The sequence below is a fragment of the Prionailurus bengalensis genome, chromosome C1 (genome assembly GCF_016509475.1).
Source record: "Prionailurus bengalensis isolate Pbe53 chromosome C1, Fcat_Pben_1.1_paternal_pri, whole genome shotgun sequence".
Taxonomy (NCBI): Eukaryota; Metazoa; Chordata; class Mammalia; order Carnivora; family Felidae; genus Prionailurus; species Prionailurus bengalensis.
The window spans coordinates 211,368,355-211,388,335 of NC_057345.1; the positions used below are offsets into that span (position 1 = coordinate 211,368,355).

General features: G+C 41.5%; 2 protein-coding genes and 1 long non-coding RNA gene across 20 annotated transcripts in view; 2 read left to right on the forward strand and 1 right to left on the reverse strand.

Moving 5' to 3' along the window:
- LOC122481854 (collagen alpha-3(IV) chain-like) overlaps positions 1 to 7,400 on the forward strand; it is a 140,161-nt gene extending 132,761 nt beyond the window's left edge. For both annotated transcript variants that reach the window (XM_043578013.1, XM_043578015.1), the window contains exons 48-52: positions 1,406 to 1,618; positions 2,256 to 2,433; positions 2,563 to 2,677; positions 3,739 to 3,911; positions 4,510 to 7,400. In XM_043578013.1, the coding sequence (XP_043433948.1) occupies positions 1,406 to 1,618; positions 2,256 to 2,433; positions 2,563 to 2,677; positions 3,739 to 3,911; positions 4,510 to 4,594 (764 nt within the window). In that variant the 3' untranslated portion in view covers positions 4,595 to 7,400. The remainder of the gene's footprint in view (positions 1 to 1,405; positions 1,619 to 2,255; positions 2,434 to 2,562; positions 2,678 to 3,738; positions 3,912 to 4,509) is intronic.
- LOC122481858 lies at positions 5,552 to 11,434 on the reverse strand. The gene is made up of 2 exons (XR_006296944.1): positions 11,234 to 11,434; positions 5,552 to 5,940 (listed from the first exon to the last, which is right to left on the reverse strand). It is a non-coding gene; the product is annotated as an uncharacterized LOC122481858 (long non-coding RNA).
- A 5-nt stretch (positions 11,435 to 11,439) lies between these two features.
- The window catches only part of MFF (mitochondrial fission factor), a 35,555-nt gene continuing 27,013 nt past the window's right edge, over positions 11,440 to 19,981 (forward strand). For 6 of the 17 annotated variants that reach the window (XM_043578016.1, XM_043578018.1, XM_043578026.1 and 3 more), the window contains exons 1-3: positions 16,920 to 17,056; positions 17,146 to 17,366; positions 18,203 to 18,372. In XM_043578016.1, coding sequence (XP_043433951.1) covers positions 17,007 to 17,056; positions 17,146 to 17,366; positions 18,203 to 18,372 — 441 coding nt within the window. In that variant the 5' untranslated portion in view covers positions 16,920 to 17,006. Of the gene's footprint in view, positions 11,632 to 11,814; positions 12,059 to 15,022; positions 15,135 to 16,041; positions 17,367 to 18,202; positions 18,373 to 19,981 lie in introns of those variants that run through there. The other 11 variants (XM_043578017.1, XM_043578019.1, XM_043578024.1 and 8 more) reach the window with 8 other exon arrangements.

The window sequence follows — 19,981 nt, forward strand, 5'->3', positions numbered from 1 at the left end:
ACTCCAGTAAGACGTGAGACATAGACAGATTTAGATATGGCTTGTTTTTAATTTCAAAGAACGAACCAAGGCTCCCAGACAAGACAGGGATGGGGGGGAGACTGGAAAAAAATATAATCTTGGGCTCTAACCAATCCTCATGAGAAGCACGGACTTCTGAGCAGAGACTATACTGGGGTGCTGCCTGGCACCATAGCATGGTTGTTTGTGGGAAACAACAATCCTCCCTTGACTAATGGGCCCCAAATCCAACCCTCTCTGTATTTCTTTAGAACCCAAGGTGGGTTGGGTAGAGCTTAGGGTACAGTGGAAATGGATCAGGGGCCAAGGGGGGATGGAAGCAGGTGCCAGTATCATCAGTAATAGCTATTTGATGAAGAAAGGGAGAGTAAAGAACACGACGATGGAGAGAAAGGATATTTCTCCGGTACTTACTTAGAAAGTGACAAGTTGGGGCACCTAGCTGGCTCAGTCAGAAGAGCATGCGACTCTTGATCTCAAGGTCGTGAGTTTGATCCCCACAATGGGTGGAGAGATTACCAAAAAAATAATAATAGAAAGTGACGAATGTGCCTTACTCTAAGTGCAGAGGGGAAAAAAAGTATACAAATTACTTACTTTGCCTTAAGCTCATATAAATTTTAAAAACTAACCCTTACCTCAGTCTTTTCCATTCTATTTGCCTTACTAATTAAAAACTTCCTTGAAGTTTGCAGCTTTAAAAAGAACTTTCAATATTGTCCATGAATGTTTAGTGACTTTATCAAAAGTATCTCCTTGAATAGACTTCCAAAATATAGATATTTGATTTAACTTATTTACCCACATTGTAGAATACATTCATTGGTACCGAAAAAAAAAAGTGTACCTAAGACCTATCAGATGCAGGCCACCGTGCTGGACACCGCAGAATGCAAAGATAAAAAAAGACCTGATCTTGGGACGCCTGGGTAGCTCAGTTGGTTGAGCGTCCAACTTTGGCTCAGGTCATGATCTCATAGTTCATGGGTTTGAGCCCTACGTCGGGCTCTGTGCTGACAGCTCAGAGCCTGGAGGCTGCTTGTGATTCTGTGTCTCCCTCTCTCTGTTCCTGCTCCACTTGTTCTCTCTCTCTCTGTCTGTCTCTCTCTCTCTCAAAAATAAATGAACATTAAAAAAATTGGGGGAGGGGAAAAAAAGACCTGATCTCAAAAACTCATCATGCAATATACACAAATATTTATAAGGCATCGTGTGATAAACTAGTGGACATTTAATACTGTTTGGCCATTTTGTAAGCCCCTCTTTTTTAGGACTCCTTTACAGAGGGGCTTAACAGATATACATAAACATTTAAATCAGTACTTCCGGAAAATGAGTTTGAGGTTTTGTTTGTATTGCAACATGTATACCATGTTTGTTAAAGGACCCCCTGGTTTGGATGGACTGCCAGGCTTGAAGGGCAAACCTGGAGACATTGGACCACCCACAACTGCAACAGCCATGAGAGGCTTCATCTTCACCAGGCACAGTCAGACTACAGCCATCCCTTCCTGCCCAGAAGGCACACAGCCGCTCTATAGTGGGTTCTCTCTTCTTTTTGTACAAGGAAATGAACAAGCCCACGGACAAGACCTGGGTAATGTCCCAGTCCTTGTTTTCAGTCATTTTCTTCCATATACAGATGGTCAATTTTCATAGCATGGGGTACTTCTCTCTGAAGCTAAGTGAAAACAACCCTGAGTGCCTGACAGCACTCCTTGAAGACCGTGAATAAGACAACACAGGCCTCACGTCTAATTTTCATTCTGGAAACGTGAAGCCCTGGAAGGAGCCTTGCTTGTGAAATGTTGATCTAGTTCGTCCTGTCGAATGCAAACAATTTTCACTGAAATCACGTTTGCTTCTGAGTCTTACAAGTAGCATCTTTTCTCAAGCTTTGTCTAGTTATTAGCTATTACACGCATAGGAAGAACTGGGAATATTTTGAAGTAAAAGACATTTCTCCAACAGACCTCTACCAGTCCTCAAGTGCTAGGCTCATTAGAAAGGGTCCCAGGAAGTTTCAAGGGTGGGAGAAGGAAGATGTGTTTGCTTATTGGATCTTTGATTTCTGTCACTGTTAAAACTTTGCAAATAACACATTCTGCAAGTAACTCTTTTGTGTCGCCTTTCTCATTTTTGCCATAGGTTGTTTTAATCAGCCTCTGGCTAGCAAGGATACTCAAAATGATTTTAATTTACTGACAGTGATACTCAGTCTAATGTTTCATTAGGAACCCTTGGCAGCTGCCTGCAGCGATTTACCACAATGCCATTCTTGTTCTGTAACATCAATGACGTATGCAATTTTGCATCTCGAAATGACTATTCATACTGGCTGTCAACACCAGCTCTGATGCCAATGGACATGGCTCCAATTACTGGCAGGGCCCTGGAGCCTTATATTAGCAGGTAAAAATCTAATCCCTTAGCTTTGTGATGGGACCAGGTCAGTCACTTCATTTGAAACGGAACGTAGGGCAGCAAGTACATCGCAGTGCGTGAGAGCGGGGATGCCACATTCTTCATTTCGTGTTACAGATGCACCGTCTGTGAAGGTCCTGCGATGGCCATAGCTATCCACAGCCAAACCACTGACATTCCCTCCTGTCCTCACGGCTGGATTTCTCTCTGGAAAGGATTCTCTTTTATCATGGTAAGGAGGAAAGAACAGCAAAGTCATAGTAAAGATTGCCCCTAGAATCTTACGTTGGACGGGGTGAAAGGCGGCCGCCGGGGAATGAAGCCGCCTGATGTCAGTGCACACAGCGTGCCATGGACATTTGCTTGAAACTCTAGAAAGATACTTTTTTTAAAGCAAGTTGGGGTGTTGTTTTTTTTTTGTAAATAAAGGAGCATTAAAAAAAATGACTTCATCCACAAATTCTAAATAAGACATTTAGGTGAAGAGTAATACCATATTAGTAATGGAATGCCTATATTTTTAGCTGGCAGCTGTTTTATATAGATAGATCTTCTGTAATCCTTATGGAAACCCTAAAGGTAGTTTCTGTTATCTGCAGTGGTATGCTAGTCAGTGGTAAAGCTAGGATTTGAACCTGAGTCTGTCTGCTCCAAAATCGTATTGCCTTACACTGTGCCCCTTTGACATTCCTATGAAGACGGGAACTAAGAGAAAAAGACTTTTAAAGAGATTCCCCAGATCTAAGTGCTAAATGAAGAAATCTATGGACTGACCATCAGTGACTGTGCTAGCTGCACATATGTGGTGGGTGGTTATTCATATTTTGTGTAGCATCATTTAGGATACATTATCCCCCCTTCTTTACTGAAAACATAGTGATGAGTTCAGAGGGTGATCAGTACTATAAGGGAAATAAGGAAAGATAAGGAGAGAGATTGTGAAAGGGGCAACGTCAAGGAAAGCCTTCTTCAGGTTATATTTAAGCAGATCCCTGAACTCTGAGAACAAGCTAGCTGAGGAAAAGGTGCATTCCAGGCAGAATAAATAGCTTTTGCTTTCTTTTTGATGACTATCCCTCAACTTGGAAGGTAGCTAGAGTATTAGCAAATCTGGGTAACGAAGCATAAGAAGTTTAGTTCATGCTATTTTCTTTTCTTATTGTCTATTCCCCCCCCCCCCCCCCCCCCCCCCCCCCCCCCCCCCCCCCCCCCCCCCCCCCCCCGCCAAGAGTAGAGCATTGAAAACTTGAACGCCACAACAGAATTCTTATTCAGAGATTTTTACCTTGACAGTTCACAAGTGCAGGTTCTGAGGGCGCAGGTCAGGCTCTGGCATCCCCCGGGTCCTGTCTGGAAGAATTCCGAGCCAGTCCATTTATAGAATGTCATGGAAGAGGAACGTGCAACTACTATTCAAATTCCTACAGTTTCTGGTTGGCTTCATTAAACCCCAAAAGAATGTTCAGGTAACTATTCAAAGTCAAGTTTAACCTGATGACTCAATCACAGACTTATTCAGAGGTTGCCCTGTTAGATTTTCGTTACCTGGGTGTTGATGATGAACACCGGAAAGATCTCATGCCAACAAAATCCAGTTTAGCTTGGCACTCGCAGTGACAAGTGTCCTACAGTGAACAAATAGCCATGGCTTTGTACTACTGCACCAATAAAGACCCCCAAAATGTGATTTCTGTCACCATCAAACATATTTAACATTTGTGTATAAACTTCTAGCAAGTGACAAACAAAACCACTTACCGATCTGCTGCTCTTAATTTACTGCACTGGCAGACTTGTGAGTAATATAGACTATTTAAATGGTAAGCGTGGTTTTTATTACAAAACAGAGGATTTGTGAGTTTGCATCACAGCCTATGTTTCCTTACTGCTGCTGAAACACAACTAAATTATAAAATGTCAACAACATTATAAAATGTCGCAACAATATACCTCCTGTAATAGAATTTGATGAGCTCCAATAGTTATTAACAAACCTCAAAGCCAGCAAATACTCCCTTTTTATCTATATTGATGAGATTTTTTTGTTTTTTGCTTTTATTTCAGAAAACCTATTCCATCAACTATGAAAGCTGGGGAGTTAGAAAAGATAATAAGTCGCTGTCGGGTGTGCATGAAGAGAAGACAGTGAAGAAAACAGAACTGTTCTTTTTTGTCCTAAATAACCAAGTAATGGTGCAGAATATGCATTTACTTGGGAAGTTTTCTCTAACCAAACAGTATGGTTCTGTGATGACTTACTACAAAGTTTCTATTTGTTTCCCCACACAACAAAGCATTTCTTCTACGTCAGTTCTGCCATCCGGGTATCTAAATATGCGATCTTGCCGAGTTTCCCGTGGCAAGGCAGACTTGGCCAAAAATACCACTGAGATCATCTTCCATTCGTATCCGGTGCGCTAGCTCCATGGCGAGTGTATAAAGTTTGATGCCACAAGTTAACTGGATTTGCCCCCTTCTAGCCCAGTCTTTGAGACTCAGGGAGGCTAAATCGCTTTGAGATTGTGCCACCAACCCCTCCCTAAAACTTTAGCCCCTGGGACAGGAAGGAGATGGGGGCAGGTGGAGTAATAGAGCCTCATGAATTGTACTGTACTTTCAGACCCGTTCAGTAACCGAAGGCCTGAGGAAACCAGAACCGAACTAAGGTTCATGGATATTCTAGGGCTCTTTCAAAGGTCCCCAAGACTAAGGCCAAAAGGGGGTTTCCCTAAGGCCAAAAGGGGGTTTCATATTTTTTTAAAGCTTTGTTTTTCCATTGAATTCATTTCACTGCAGCAGTACAACCTGCTTGTGTTCCCATGGTTACCCTTACTGAATTAATTTTAATAGGCTGATGTTATACACATACTCTGCGATGTATCTCACTTCCGTTTTACTAGCTCACCCACACAAATAACAAGGACACTACTTCTTCAATGTGCACTTTAACCCCATCCCTACAGATGGTCAGAAAACTTAAGACATTTGTTGGCTAATCGGGCTCCAGGTATTATTCCCTTGCTGTGATCCATTCATATTCCATTTAACCTGGGCACTTCCAGATTAATTCCCTGGCTATTTCTCTAATTCTTTTTTTTTTTGTAAAAAAAAAAAAAATGTGTTTTATATTACATATTCTTACCAACCGTGTGGAAAGAGTTGTGTAAAAATCTTAATGTACAAATTGTATAGTTTGGCAGATATAGGTCTTAAAATTTGCTTTTCAGTGTGTTGATACATTCCCAAGGTTACTTAATTCAACTGAACAAGCATTTCATTCAGCACCAAGCCATGTCCCAGGCATGGTGCTAAATTATAGCTAGTAAGGGGGAGAAAAAGAGACTTGCTTTTGACCTGATAATCCAGAAGAGGTGATGAACTTACTGCTGCCGTTAAGACTCCCACATATCCGAGCTGGGGTTTTTTTCCCCCTTTTCTTCCTTTGTCACTGTCCTTCACTGTTGTTATATGCCATCAGCATAATTCAGTAGATCTCTGTAAAGGTTTACAAATAAGCTCTTTGCCCAGGGAAAGCCCAGGATATCTAGCTTCTCTTAGGCATTGCAGAAGCCAGGTAGGAACAATGTTAAGAAAACAAAGGTCTGCAAAACTCTAGAAACCACTGGTACTTGATGGTGACACTCTCTGATGGATCTGAGGCCAGGTATCCTGAGGCAAAGTTCTGAAGATGCTTCTTGATCCCCCCAGGTGGCCTCGGTGGTGCTGATATTCACATTCAGGTCACTGCTTCTGTCTCAGTTCCGAAGTGAAGGTGTGACCGCACAGGACAGCACACACTGTGACTGTGGTTCCCATCCTTCGCTGCTCACATGACTGCCATCAAGACATTTGTACATTTGAACGTTATAAAGTGCATTTTACTTAGTTTACGTAGACTCACCTCATATTAAGACTTTTTTGCTCTACAAATACCCTACGGTCCCAATCGTACAATAATGGCATAGAGGGCTAACTGACGTCCACAAACCCTCTGTAAGCCAGTAGTTCTCAAAGTGTGGTCCCTGGACCAGCTGCAGCAGCAGCATCTGGGAACTTGCTACGAATGCCCATTTTAGGGCATCGCAGACCTGCAGAATCAGAAACTCTAGGGGGTAAGGCCCAGAAATGTGAATTTTCACAAGCACTCCAGGCGATTGCCAAAGCACTCCATGTTAGAACAAGTGCTGGAGGCAAACAGCCAAGATTCTGCGGGCAGTTACCTGGCACCGCTGGCTGCTATAGCTCCATCTGTCCCTCTCTTTGAAGTCCCAGGTCACAAACGCCCTGAAGGTCGGCTAATTTTACTAATCCGGGAAAGCCCTAGATTGGTGCTACAGCCAAAGGACTGGCCTCCGCTTAGCCAAGCCTCCTCTCCTCTGGCCGCTTATCAGTGTTTAACTTCTGACAAAGACAGGCTGTACGAAAGCCTGACATTCCAGTGAAGCCATTAACAGCTGCTCTGCCATATGTCACACGTCTGAGACTGACCATTGAAACGCAGCTCCCCTGCCTCGCTTTCCAGACGCCTAGGAGTAGCTTATAGTGTTATGCAGACTTACCTTTGTAGATAAAATGTAAATACCTTGTTTCTTTTAAAATTGGGGCTTCAACTTTGGAATTTCACAGTGTGCTAAAATAATGGATTTCTCAGAGGTCTCTCTTTTTGCAAGGTAAACATTATTAACTTATTTATGAAAGTATTACAATAATGCTAAATTTGAATTTCAGTGCTAATTTAACTTACAAAGATTTTTCTATGCAGCAAATGTAACTTACTGCAACTAAACTTAATTTAATGTTTACTCTATAACCAAATGAAATATATTTAAAATATATTGAATATTTTATATTATTATATCCTGACAACATTACAATGTTGTAATGTACTAATATTTCTGTAATTATAGTTAAAAATTATTTTATTGTATTGTCTAAAAATAAAATTGAAAAAATGACATCTGGTCTTATTTTTTTTCAAAATGGAGATCATTTTCTGAGTTGTAAAAATAATATATATTCACTGTTAAAACAACACATGATGCAAACTTAGGAAGAATATAAAAATTGCCATGATCTAACCCATCACGCTCACCCAAGATAAATAAGGTATATGCCCTTCCAGAGTTTTTCCCTGTAAATATGTTTTTAAACAAACTTGGGATAAAAACATGCTATTTTGTTACCAGATTTTTTTTTAACTTAATACTTTATGGACATATTTTCACATCAATAGACAAGAAGTAATCATTATTTACACCACAGTTCATTGCATGGGTTTACTACATAAGTCGATGAATCCCCAACTGGTGGACACTTGATTTAGTTTTATTATGAATATATTGTACATATTTCTTTTTTTTCTTTAATTTTTATTTTTTTTATTTAAAAAAAATTTTTTTTTAATGTTTATTTATTTTTGAGACAGAGAGAGACAGAGCATGAACGGGGAGGGTCAGAGAGAGAGGGAGACACAGAATCTGAAACAGGCTCCAGGCTCTGAGCTGTCCGCACAGAGCCCGACGCGGGGCTCGAACTCACAGACCGCGAGATCATGACCTGAGCCGAAGTCGGACGCTTAACCGACTGAGCCACCCAGGCGCCCCTTTTCTTTAATTTTTAGAGAGAGAGTGAATGAGAGCACACAAGCAGGGGAGAGGGGCAGAAGGAGGGAGAGGGGGAAAAGGAGAGAGGGAGAGAGACAGAGAGAGAATCTCAAGCAGGTTCCATGCTCAGTGTGGAGTCCAACGTGGGGCTCGATCCCATGACCTTTGGGATCATGACCTGAGCTGAAATCAAGAGTTGGACACTCAACTGACTGAACCACCCAGGCACCCCCTATTGTAAGTATTTCATATCAATTTTACTGTTACTTCCTCAGGATCAATCTCTAGAAGGAAAATTATAGCATCAAAGGACTCCCACCATCTTGGTCTTTGATATACATACAAAATGTTCTCCAGGAAGGTTGTGAGAATTTCAAGCTCTATCAACAATGTAAACACCCATCTCCTTACGCTTTTACCAATTCTGGGTATTGCTGTTACTTTACAATTCTGCCTATCCCATCTTAATTTATATTCTTCTCACTACCAGTGATTTGTCACATTTAATGAATATTTGCTTTGTTATTAGTATTTTTTATTAGTGCTTGTTTTTGTTTTCCTGTGAAGGGCCTGATCATATCTTTGCTCGTTTTCTATTAGGGTGTTTAAAAAATTTTTACAAATCAGTTAAGAAAATGTATAGATGACCGAAATTATGGGTCATACGTTTTGATGTTTCCCATTGATAATACAAATACTCCTCATTCAAGGAAACATATTTGTAAAATTTTAAATGTAAAGAAGCAGTAAAGAGGAATGCTTCTCACATGCAAAATATGAAATTTTGTAAGTAAGGAACTTTCAGGCTGTGTTAAATGGCAATCAAAATAATCAAAGGAAGAAGGTGAATGAACAGGAATCCTGAGTAATAGTTCTAAGACAAAGAAAATTCTTGCTCAAATACATATTTTAGAAGTATTCTCATAACTGGACCCAAAATCTAAATTGAAAACATTTTGAGCCAAAAAAAAAATGTTTATTTAAATGAACTTATTTTTACTGCTGGCAAGTAGAGGAATGAATGACAGTGGCCGTTCTCTCTCTACTTACAAGCCTGTTTGGAAGGAAAATAGTGATCAGTCTCTAACGGATTCTTAGCAACCTACTGACAGGGCACTCGCAGAGTATTAACAGTGCCTAGGTCACCTCACCCTATTCCCAGCTCTGCCTACTGAAAAGTGAGAAACAACCAAACACGGAGTAAAAAATAAATGATGTTGTATAACCAGACTAAATCTTAAACATTCACATAAATATGACCTTCTCTCTCGGGGTGTTTGCAGACTCTAAGGTAAAAATGCTGACATTGCTCAAAGACTTTGTAGAACTGTTGCTTTGGGATTATCATGAATTACAGTTTGTCAGCCAAACCAGGAAATGGGTCTTATCACTTTATACCCAAGACCTACACGATGCTCAAGATATTTGGCTCCACAGAAGACATCCAGATGAGTGAGACACAGAGACCTTGGTCTCAAACACAGAGCTTCATCTGTGGTCTCAACACAGAACAAAAAATAAGGCGAATACATAGATTAATGATAATACTGGACAGAATGTGATAAGTGTTACAAGAAACAACAAATAGTGATTCAAAAATTGGAGGCCTCAGGAAATAATTATAAAACAAGGAATATTTTAGGTGGTCCTTTAAGGCTAGTCAAGATTCCAAGAAGCAAAAGGTCGTCAAAGGCACGATAGCATTCCAGGTGTCAGGAACAGCATGGATAAGGGTAGGTAGTTAGGAAAGCATGGAGCTATCTCAGAGAATAATTCGTGGTCAAGAATACATAGACTATAAGAATATACATGGAATACATAACATATGGAATATATGTATTCTCTGTATATGGAAACATCACATACGCATACATACACAAACAGTGGTAAATAAAGTGGAGTAGTAGGAGTTAGGGCCGTGTTAGGTAGACTTTCAAATACCAGGTTGAACTTGTACTTCATTGGCTGGTATAAGAGCCAGTGAAGATTCTGACAAAAGAAAATGATCATATAAATGGTAACCTAGAAGGTCTAGTGTCTTATATACTGCCCTTGCCAGGCTATTTCATAATTTCAAGTGTTTTTATTTTTTTTTTAATTTTTTTTTTCAACGTTTATTTATTTTTGGGACAGAGAGAGACAGAGCATGAACGGGGGAGGGTCAGAGAGAGAGGGAGACACAGAATCGGAAACAGGCTCCAGGCTCTGAGCCATCAGCCCAGAGCCCGACACGGGGCTCGAACTCACTGACCGCGAGATCGTGACCTGGCTGAAGCCGGACGCTTAACCGACTGTGCCACCCATGCGCCCCATCAAGTGTTTTTAAAAATTACTGGATTGCTGTTATGGACTCCTGAATTGTAGAGAACTATAAATCATCAATTTCTTTTAAACCTAGGGCTTCAAATTTGGGATGTCACAGTTTGTAAAATGAGGTTCTTTGCCAGCCTCTAGTAAGAATTAGAGGGGAAAAAATTATTGTAGAGATGGGGAGGCCAGTTAAAAGGTCATCAGCCCAGATGATGGGTAATGGTCTAGCAGGGGGAAAAGAATGGACAGAGAAAGCGGACAGTTGGTATTAAGATGAGGGAATCTAAGGGGGGGGGGGCGGGCACTTGGGAGACAGTGAAAGATGACTTCAGAGCTTCAGAGTTTTAAAACTTGGTGACTGGAGTGTTCGCTTCGGCAGCACATATACTAAAACATATACTAAAAGAATGGTAACATCTCTGGAATATCTTTAGATTCTACAGTAGTCCCTACTCATGTGTATGTCCTTGTTGGGCTGTTTGTTAAAATCCAGGCATATAAAACATTCCGTGATTTGCTTCAGTCCGTACCAATGTCGGTGAGTATGGTACTGAATTTCCCGAAGTTAGTAGTTAGGGGTTTAGATCCAGAGAGGGCTCTCCGAAAGCTAAACAAGGCTGCTAACTACTTTGAGTCCTAACTTCTCTTTTAACAGCATTCTCATCGTGAAGGATTGGAGGAGCCACTCGGGGCAGGGGCCACTGTTTTTCAAGAAAGACATCTAATAATTAGAGGGCTCGACTAGAAATCAAAATTGGGGCGTGGATCACCACCAGAATTGGCGAAATATACAGATTATTAGGCCTCACACCACAGAGATTTGGGTGCAGATAGTTCTGAAAAGTAGTCATATTAAGTGGCTACCGAAGATTTACCTTGTAAACACGTGGGTCTTGGAGATCACCAACGCCAATAAAGTTTAAGCGTGAAGCCAATTTGCACCGCCCTCGCTTTGTTGCCTGCGGTTGGCGCTCTTTGCCCTCAACAAAGATGTCCCCGTATCGCCGTCGCACTGCCCTCGTTCCTGTGCGTGAGCCTCACGTCCGCCCTTCCCCGTGTCACATGACCACGAAGCTGCCTCAGCTACGGTTCCTGGCAAGGGCCAGCCCCGGCCGTTCTCGCGTCTCTGCCGGCCCGCTGTGGGCCGCTCCGGCCGGTGCTTTGACCGGGCGCCTCCGTGCGCTCGGCCAACGGCCTTTGGGAGCGCCCACCCGAACGCCCCGGGAGCCGACGGGCGGCGGCCCTCGCCCGAGACACTCCAGCGGGCCCAGGGGTGAGTGTTGATGCCTTCCCGATCCGGGACCCGCGGCCCGAGCCGGCTTCTCGGCCTGGCGCCGCGGCCGTGACCATCCGGCCGGCGGAGGGACCCTCGGTGACCCCGGCCCGTTCATGGGGTCGCCCCGAGTCCCGACCTCCGGGCTCTGGCCTTTCCTCCTCCTCCTCGGGGCCTTGCCGCCTCCGCGGTCCCCGAGGAGCTCAAGGGAGAGCAGCACACGCTCCTGCGAGCTTTTTCGGGCTAACCTCTCCCCGCCTTTCTAGCTCGGGGTCTCATTTTGACCACAAATGTGGACTTTCCTGGCTAGAAAATAGTTTGGGGGAGGGCGTTGAGAAACCTTGGGGGCGTCCCGAGAGCTTGAACGCGGAGCTCTGCTGTGGTCTTCCCTCATCCTTCCCGGCCAAGGCCCCCGAGGCATCTTTCGGTATGACCTTGAACCAGCCGCCTACGGACTTGACAGTTTGGGGTTCTGGTTTGTACTTGGTGGAAAATGACGTGTTCGCAAAGGAAGGCCTGGTTGGAAGCTGGTCGGCCGCGGGAGGCCCCTTGGCCGGGTCCGTCTTGTAAGCAGCCTTCTCCCAGGTGTGGACGGTGGGAGTTGCTTCTCGGATTCCCTTCCAGGAGCTGGGAAGCCGGAGGAGAACTCGAGCGCCTGTTCCTCGGAGCCTCTGACCTTGGTCTGCAGGGCGAGGCCCCTTGGATGGTGCAGGAACACCCCGGGCCGCGTCCTGCGTCGTTAGAGCGAGGGGCGCTGTGTAAGGGATGAGGAACCTTTCAAAGTGGTGGCATCTTTTGGTTGCAGCAGATAAGAAAAGCCCCAGGGCCCTTGTTCCCAAATGTGGAACCAGTTGTATTCAAGCCTCGCATCCACTGAGAGACTTGATCGGAAGGACCTTAAATGTTTTCTCTCCTTAGATTAAAATTTTTAAAAAAACAAAACAGACAAACAAAATTGTTTCTGTGTCGATTTGACACAGAATGAGATCCCAAAGGAAAAAACCCTCAGGAAAATGGATTTGGAAAGAATTAGAACGATTTGGTTGTACTCAGTAGTCTTTCCCCATGTAATTAAATTATGTGTAGGAGCTGCTGCTATCTTTTGGGTTTCAAACGCATGCGAATTGCTTTTTGCTGTTCTTTCCAAAAGGAAATTGTGTGTTCTGTCCCTTCCTGTCTGATAGGGCTGCCCCATTGTAGGATTGCACAGTTTAGCTCTTGCTTTCCTCCCTTCTGGTGTTGAAACTTGCTTTCTGTGGATGCATAGCCTTACTTTAAAATTTGATAATTTATGTTTTTCTTAAGTTTTCAGTGACATTTCTTTAAACACTGCAGTTAATCCTGGATCGCTACACCCTGATTTGCTAATACACCCGTTTGTCTAGTTGCTTGAAAAGAGAACTGAAACAGGGTGACCTATATAAAAACCTTAAACTAGGTCCACACAATAGGTGATAAAGAACCAGACACTTTTTTTTTTTAAATAATTGGAGCATTTTATAAAGCTTTGCAACCACAATCAATTTGACCCAAGCTGTTTCCGTGACTTCCTGGGCTGTTTCTCTGGGTTCCAGTGTTCTGATACAGAGATTAAAGTCAAGCTTGAATCATTGTGTCCCAAAACTGGGACACTTTCCATGAGTGGGGTCTGACTTGATTCTAGATAGTATATGGATAAGGATTGTTTCAAATAGTTATGTTTTTGTTACATGTATGTACAGATACATCAGATCCGTGGTTTGAAGGAGTTATGTAAAATTTCCTTTCAAAACACATTTATTCAGTATTTTTTAAAGTTGAGATAAAGGAAGAATGAAGTGTGGATAAGAGAAAACGTATAGTTTGAATGTGGAAAACAACTATGAAATCGGTAAGTTACTTGTGTTTGTGAAGTACTAGGCTTAGAAATTAGAGGTCTAAGATCATCGATGATTCTAAGAGCGATTTGGTCTCCTTAGTTATACAGTGGAGAATTTTGGACCGGTTGCCTAGTAGATTCTAATTACAGAACCTCAGGAATTAGTGTCTTAGCTCCAAATGAGAAGTTTATTTTATGTATTGCCAAAACATAATACCAAACATGCTATAGTCTAATGAATGAGGGGGGAAAAATAGATTCTTATCTAATTAGGACAGTGCAGTGTTAAATCTTAGAAAAGCTCCATTTACTTTTTTTTTTTAATGTTTATTTTTGAGAGAGAGAGAGAGAGAGAGAGACAGAGTATGAGCAGGGGAGGGACAGAGAGAGAGAGGGAGACACAGAAGGGAGCCAAAGACACAGAGGGAGCCAAAGCAGGCTCCAGGCTCCGAGCAGTCAGCACAGAGCCCATCGCAGGGCTTGAACTCATGGACTGTGAGATCACGACGTGAGCTGAAGTCGGAATCTTAATCGACTGAGCCACCCCGGCACCCCAGACCATTTACTTTTTAAATTTAGGTAGCTCAGATAGGCTGCAGGAGAATGTGGCTTTTTCCAGAAGTTGTCTTTTCAGTGTCTACCTTTATGATCTAAGTCTGTGATATTTTACAAACTGAGAGATTCTCCTAAGACCAGATGTTGCTATAGAATGAAATGTTGAGGCTCAGTGGGATGTACCAGTGGAAAGCCAGTAAGAAGACTGAAATGCAGTAAATGGAGGCGGGGGAGGGGGAATAGCACATTTCAGGGATATAATGTTGTTTGGTGATCTTTGGCCCTTGCATATTATTATAAAACTTCAATTTATAATGTCACAGTACGATAATCCTTTTGAGATATGTCTTTTCTGTGTCATAGTTGAAGATAAGCTTTTACTGTGTTTCAGATGCACCCAAGAATTGCAAGAGGTTCTCTTCTAGAAAGATGCACAAAAATTGATAATAGAGGTTGCCCGTGGGGACCTGGGTGGTTATAGGATAGGATCTGGTGGGACACTGTATTTTCTCTGTGTGTTCTTGCATGTGCCTGTATTGCTGGTTCAAATTCAAACACTGAAGGAAAGTTGTGAATGAAATTAAATAAATAGGAAATTAAATTACGTATTGAATGAAAATAGCCGAATGAAAATTTAGCCAATACATTTGTTCCTCCTTTGTATGTGTATATGCATTTACACATAATTGTTAAGATTCTTTTATATTTAAATGCTTTTCATCTGCCACATCTTTCTAAATTCACATCAGAAATGACGACGGTTCTTTATTTTATCTTGCACTAACTGATGAATGGTTGTAGGGCCCTGGCTGTGGGACTAAACTTGGTGGTGAGCTTGTTAATTTTTTCTTTCATTATTGGCTTCTTAATGTAAGGTTGTATATCTTTGGTGACTTATCACTTAGAGGATTTCCAGCAATGCGTCCCTAACGTTGGTATCATGTCGCTTCTCAATTAACTCCTGTTTTTCTCCCTTAGGGACAAAAGTGGCTCTAAATCCAGCATAGGCACCTTGAAGGAAGTTAAAGGATTTAATATGAACCACAGAAGCAGATAGTGCCGAATAGCAAGCAGCCACTGGTACACATTTGTGAGTAAAAATTTTGTCTTTTGCCTCTATTTTCTTAGTCTTTAAGCCATCTGCATGCCAGATCCTCAAAGTTCACACCTTTGGGTAAAGAATAAAGGAAGCAGTTTAGCGGTCGTAATTACTAATTAACCGCTTGTCCCTAAGTAACTTGTTGCTCCCTAAGCAACCTCCAAGAACTGTCCTCAGCATCTCATTGAGTGAGGTTGGTCAAGGGTAGTAACATATCTCTGACACGTAGGTTAGGAGATACCCCAGGTATGACTGGCCTTTACCCCAGGTATAACGGTCTTTAATTGTTATTGCCCTTGATTTATATATAATACTTTTTGCTGAAAATTCAGTATAATTTGGCTTTTGAAGTCATTTCCTTTTAAAGAAACCATTACTTCTACATCGGTTTTTTAGGCCACGTCAAGTACATTTACTTCTGACCTTTACGTTCTCGTCGTGATTTCTTCATTTGTGTTGTGCTTGTCTTAAAAAAGAAAAGGACTTTTATTCCCCTTCAGAATATAACGATCAAAGGAGTTTTATGGCAAGATGTTTGTTTTTAATCTGACTTCACATTCTTCTATATATTTGATTAGCTTTATCCCGTTTGCAAAATCATAAAATAGTGACTGTGCATAAAACCATCTTCATGATTTTTCAGATGTAGAATAACTATTTAGTAGAAATGTGAAAAGTGGTTTTGTGGATCAGGTCTTAGTAGATCATTTTAAGTGGATATTTACTTTTATTCATTTTTTTTAAATAATTTAATAATCATTTTTATTTTTTAAATAAAATTTTAAAAATTTAATAATTTTTTAATAATAATTTTAATAATGAATAATTTTATTCATTTTTTTTAATTTTAATAAAATGAATTGTGGAAATACTGATCTTTATTCTTTCTTTTTTACAGCTGGAAAAGCAGTCTTGGTGTTGTTATGTTCACCTCCAAAAAAGTTCAGATCTGTAGGGGAATTGTTGCATAAAGTAAACTGAACCACAGGGTAGCAATATTTTAATAGCTGTTCTAGATGTGTATGTACTGTGTTGCAAATGAGTGAAAGAACAAGCAGTGATACACCAGTAGGAAGGTCAGTGACACTTTATTCAGTTGAGCTGCTATTATAGGCTTGAGAGATTGTGGCTTGAAAGCTGATCGCCATAGGCTGATCTTTTATACTTTCACCAGCACTTTGTGTATGGGGGAAGCTTTCTTCGGCATTTCCCCGAAGCATGGGTCCTTCTCTAATTTAGAAGGTTATTCCATGCGTCGGTACTGTCTCTCCCCTTAAAGGCATGTTATGCTTTTTAAAAATATACATGTAAATACAGTATTAACTGCAAATAAATGTGAAGCTTCTGATTCCCCCAAAATGAACGCATCCGTTAAGGATTTATTGCTACAGAGTCTATATTTGATGTTCATTGCATCTCGGTCACCAGGTATACATTTAGTAAGAGAAGTTTTAGTTTGTATTTTGTGCTTTTTAGGGGACTACGTTTTTTAAAGTAAATTGAGAATTAGCCTTATTTACTTTATGAATCTGATTTTCATCATTAAAAGGTTTTATTTTTTTCATGCATGACAGCAATTTCTCATTTCATTTTTGGAAAATCCTAGCAGCTTTCCGTCAAATGATTGATTAGGAGATTTTAATTTAAGTTTTCTTTCAGACATTTTTGAATTATAAGCAGCATGCATATCCGTGCAGAGAGAAAGAGAGGAAGTGTGTGTGTGCACGCGCATTTGTTTTGTGGTTTACAGTGATTTAAAAACTTGCTCCTAAGTAATGTCTTCAAGGTGCAAATTCAGCTGATAAAGTGAGAAGGCATTCTGTTGAGGAAACCGTTTTCTTCGCTCTTTTGTTTTTGCTTTGTATGTGTTTGGTACTCGCAAAAGAGAAGGCCCCTTCTGCTCTTCTCACAAGGTACTGTCTTCTAACTTGGCCGTGTTAGGAAGACTGGCATCGTAACATGTGGTCACACACACCCCCCATCTTTAAATTCTTGCCCACAGAGTGAGCGGGGCAGCATTTCCTTCTCCCCGCGCTGCTGAGATGGCGGAAATTAGTCGAATTCAGTATGAAATGGAATACACCGAAGGTATTAGTCAGCAGATGAGGGTCCCGGAAAGATTAAAGGTAGCGCCACCAAATGCTGATCTGGAGCAAGGATTCCAAGAAGGAGCTCCGAATGCTAGCGTCGTTATGCAGGTTCCAGAGAGGATCGTTGTGGCAGGTACCTGACGTTGTGTTTGTAAAGTTACCGGATAAAGCTTTGTTTTTTGGGTTTTTATGAAAACTTCTGGGTCTTTCAAACTATTGTTTAGGAAAGGGGCTGGGAAATACAACTTGGCAGTATTTGCAAAATTTCTGTCCTAATAGGCTGAAATTTCACACAATATTTTTTAATAATGCAACCAGTTGACATATAATTTACATACATAAAATTCGTGTGACTTTTAAGCATACGGCTCAATGAGTTTTGGCCAAAATATATGCTCCTGTAACTGTCCACCACAGTCTAGCTATGGCACATGTTCATTACCCTGAAAGGTACCCTTATGCCCCATCTCATTTAGTTCCTCCCCCTCAGTTCCAGGCTTTTTGAAACTCTTTCAAGTTCTTGCATGCATCAGTTGTTCATTCCGTTTTACTCCTGGGTAGCATTCCACTATGTGAATACACCCCAGTTTGTTCATCCGGTCACCTACGGATAGAGATTTGGGTTGTTTTCTGTTTGGGACTGTTAGGATTAAAGCTGCTGTGAGTGTTGCCATACAAGTCCTTGTGAGGACGTGGGTTTTCGTATTCCTAGGAGTGGAATTGTTAGGTCATATTGTAAATTGTGTTTAACTTTATGGACAACTGTCATGCTGTTTGTGAAACTGATTGTACCCTGTGATATTCCCATCAGTGATGCATGAAAGTTTTCACTGCTCCACACCCTTGCCAACACTTTGTACCATCAGTCTTCTCATTTTAGACATTCTAGGGGGTGTGTAATGGCAGATAGTCTTTAATAAAACCACTCTCTTTTTAAACCCTCCTTCCCTTCTATTTCGTTACTCCTAGGAAATAATGAAGACATTCCATTTGCAAGACCAGCGGATCTTGACCTTATACAGTCAACTCCCTTTAAACCTCTGGCACTGAAAACCCCGCCTCGTGTACTAACACTAAGTGAAAGACCGCTAGATTTTCTGGATTTAGAAAGGCCTCCTGCAACCCCGCAAAATGAAGAAGTAAGTAGAGTTTTAATGTGAACTGAATTTGAAATAAGCTAGACCAAAGCGAATGGTAAAGAGGATTAAAGGCTGTAAATCCTATCATTAGCAATATGTAATGAAAGCCTTCCACATGGACCGTTAAGTAGTATAGATTGTGGTTTATAGACAACCCAAGTAAGACATTATGCTATTTTTTTAGATTTAGATGTTATGTTTCAGGAGAATGGAAATTTTTTAGAAATCATTAACGTTCATATGGTCTAAAGGAAGAGGTTTTTGGGGTTTTTTTTTTTTGTTTATTTATTTATTTTGAGAGAGAGAAAGAGAGAGAGTGCACAAGCAAGGGAGGGGCAGAGAGAGAATCCCAAGCATGTTCCGTGTTGTCAGCTCAGAGCCCGACCCAGGGCTCGAGCTCACAAACCATGAGATCATGACCTGAACTGAATTCAAGAGTCAGATGCTCGACCCACTGAGCCATCCAGGCGCCTCTAGAAGGAAGAGGTTTTATGGCTAGGTGCTGCACCTTTAGCGATATAGAAAAAGATGAGATTAGCATAGGAAATGAACGTATCGCTTTGTTACAAAAGAAGTCTGGCAAATAGGGAAAGAAAGCTCTTTTTTTCCCTGGCATTACCTGTTCTCCCAGCTTGCTAAGACTTCTCCACCCAGCTGGTGTACCTGCGACAGTAATAGCCCTGCTGACCTGAATATGGCAGGAGGGACTTAATAAGCTGTTAGGAGCAAAGTTTAGATCTTGCCTCTCCCATTGATTCAGGGCCAATCTTGTAAAATTTCTTCTCTGTGATGATATTTATAGTTGTAGCTTTTATATTGTAGCTTCTGAACTTTCGTGTTGTGCATTGCCTGTGGTCATTTTTCATATTAGTCCTTTCCAATGAGGGTGAAGTATCCATGTGACCCAGGGGAGGGAGTACAGTTTCCTAGTACTAAGTATGGCCTTTTCTTAGGTTGAAAGTTTCTCCTGAGGTAACTGAGATTATTATACTCACAGGTGCCAGTTTGGACATTCTAGATTTGTGCTTGGTGCAACGCACTACATTTGAGCGTTCCCACAGTGGAAGGACATTAAGATACTTGTAGAATTATATGTAACAAACATTCTTTCAGCTTTTGTGTAAGACCCTTTTCAGAGAGATACAGTTCCTGCATAGTGGCATGAGTGCAGGGAAAGACCCCAACATTCTCAGAAGATACAAAGTTCTTTTTTTTTTTATTATTCGTTATTGAGAGACAGAGACAGAGTGTGAGTGGGGGAGGGGTAGAGAGAAGAAGGAGACACAGAATCCCAAGCAGGCTCCAGGCTCTGAGCTGTCAGCACAGAGCCCGATGCGGGGGTTGAATTCACGGACCATGAGATCCTGACCTGAGCTGAAGTCAGAGGTTTAACCAACTGAGCCACCCAGCCTCCCCGATACAAAGTTCTTAATAGCAAAGAATAATGAAAGGTATGAATATCAAGTGAGACAAGAGAGAGGCCCTGCTTCCTGGCCCCCCAAAAGTGCCCAGTGGAAATTACTGCCTGGATAATAGCGTCGTGGAGTGAGGATTCTACCAGGGGGAAACGTTCCCTTTACTACTCTCAAGTTTTGTTTTCCTTTTGATC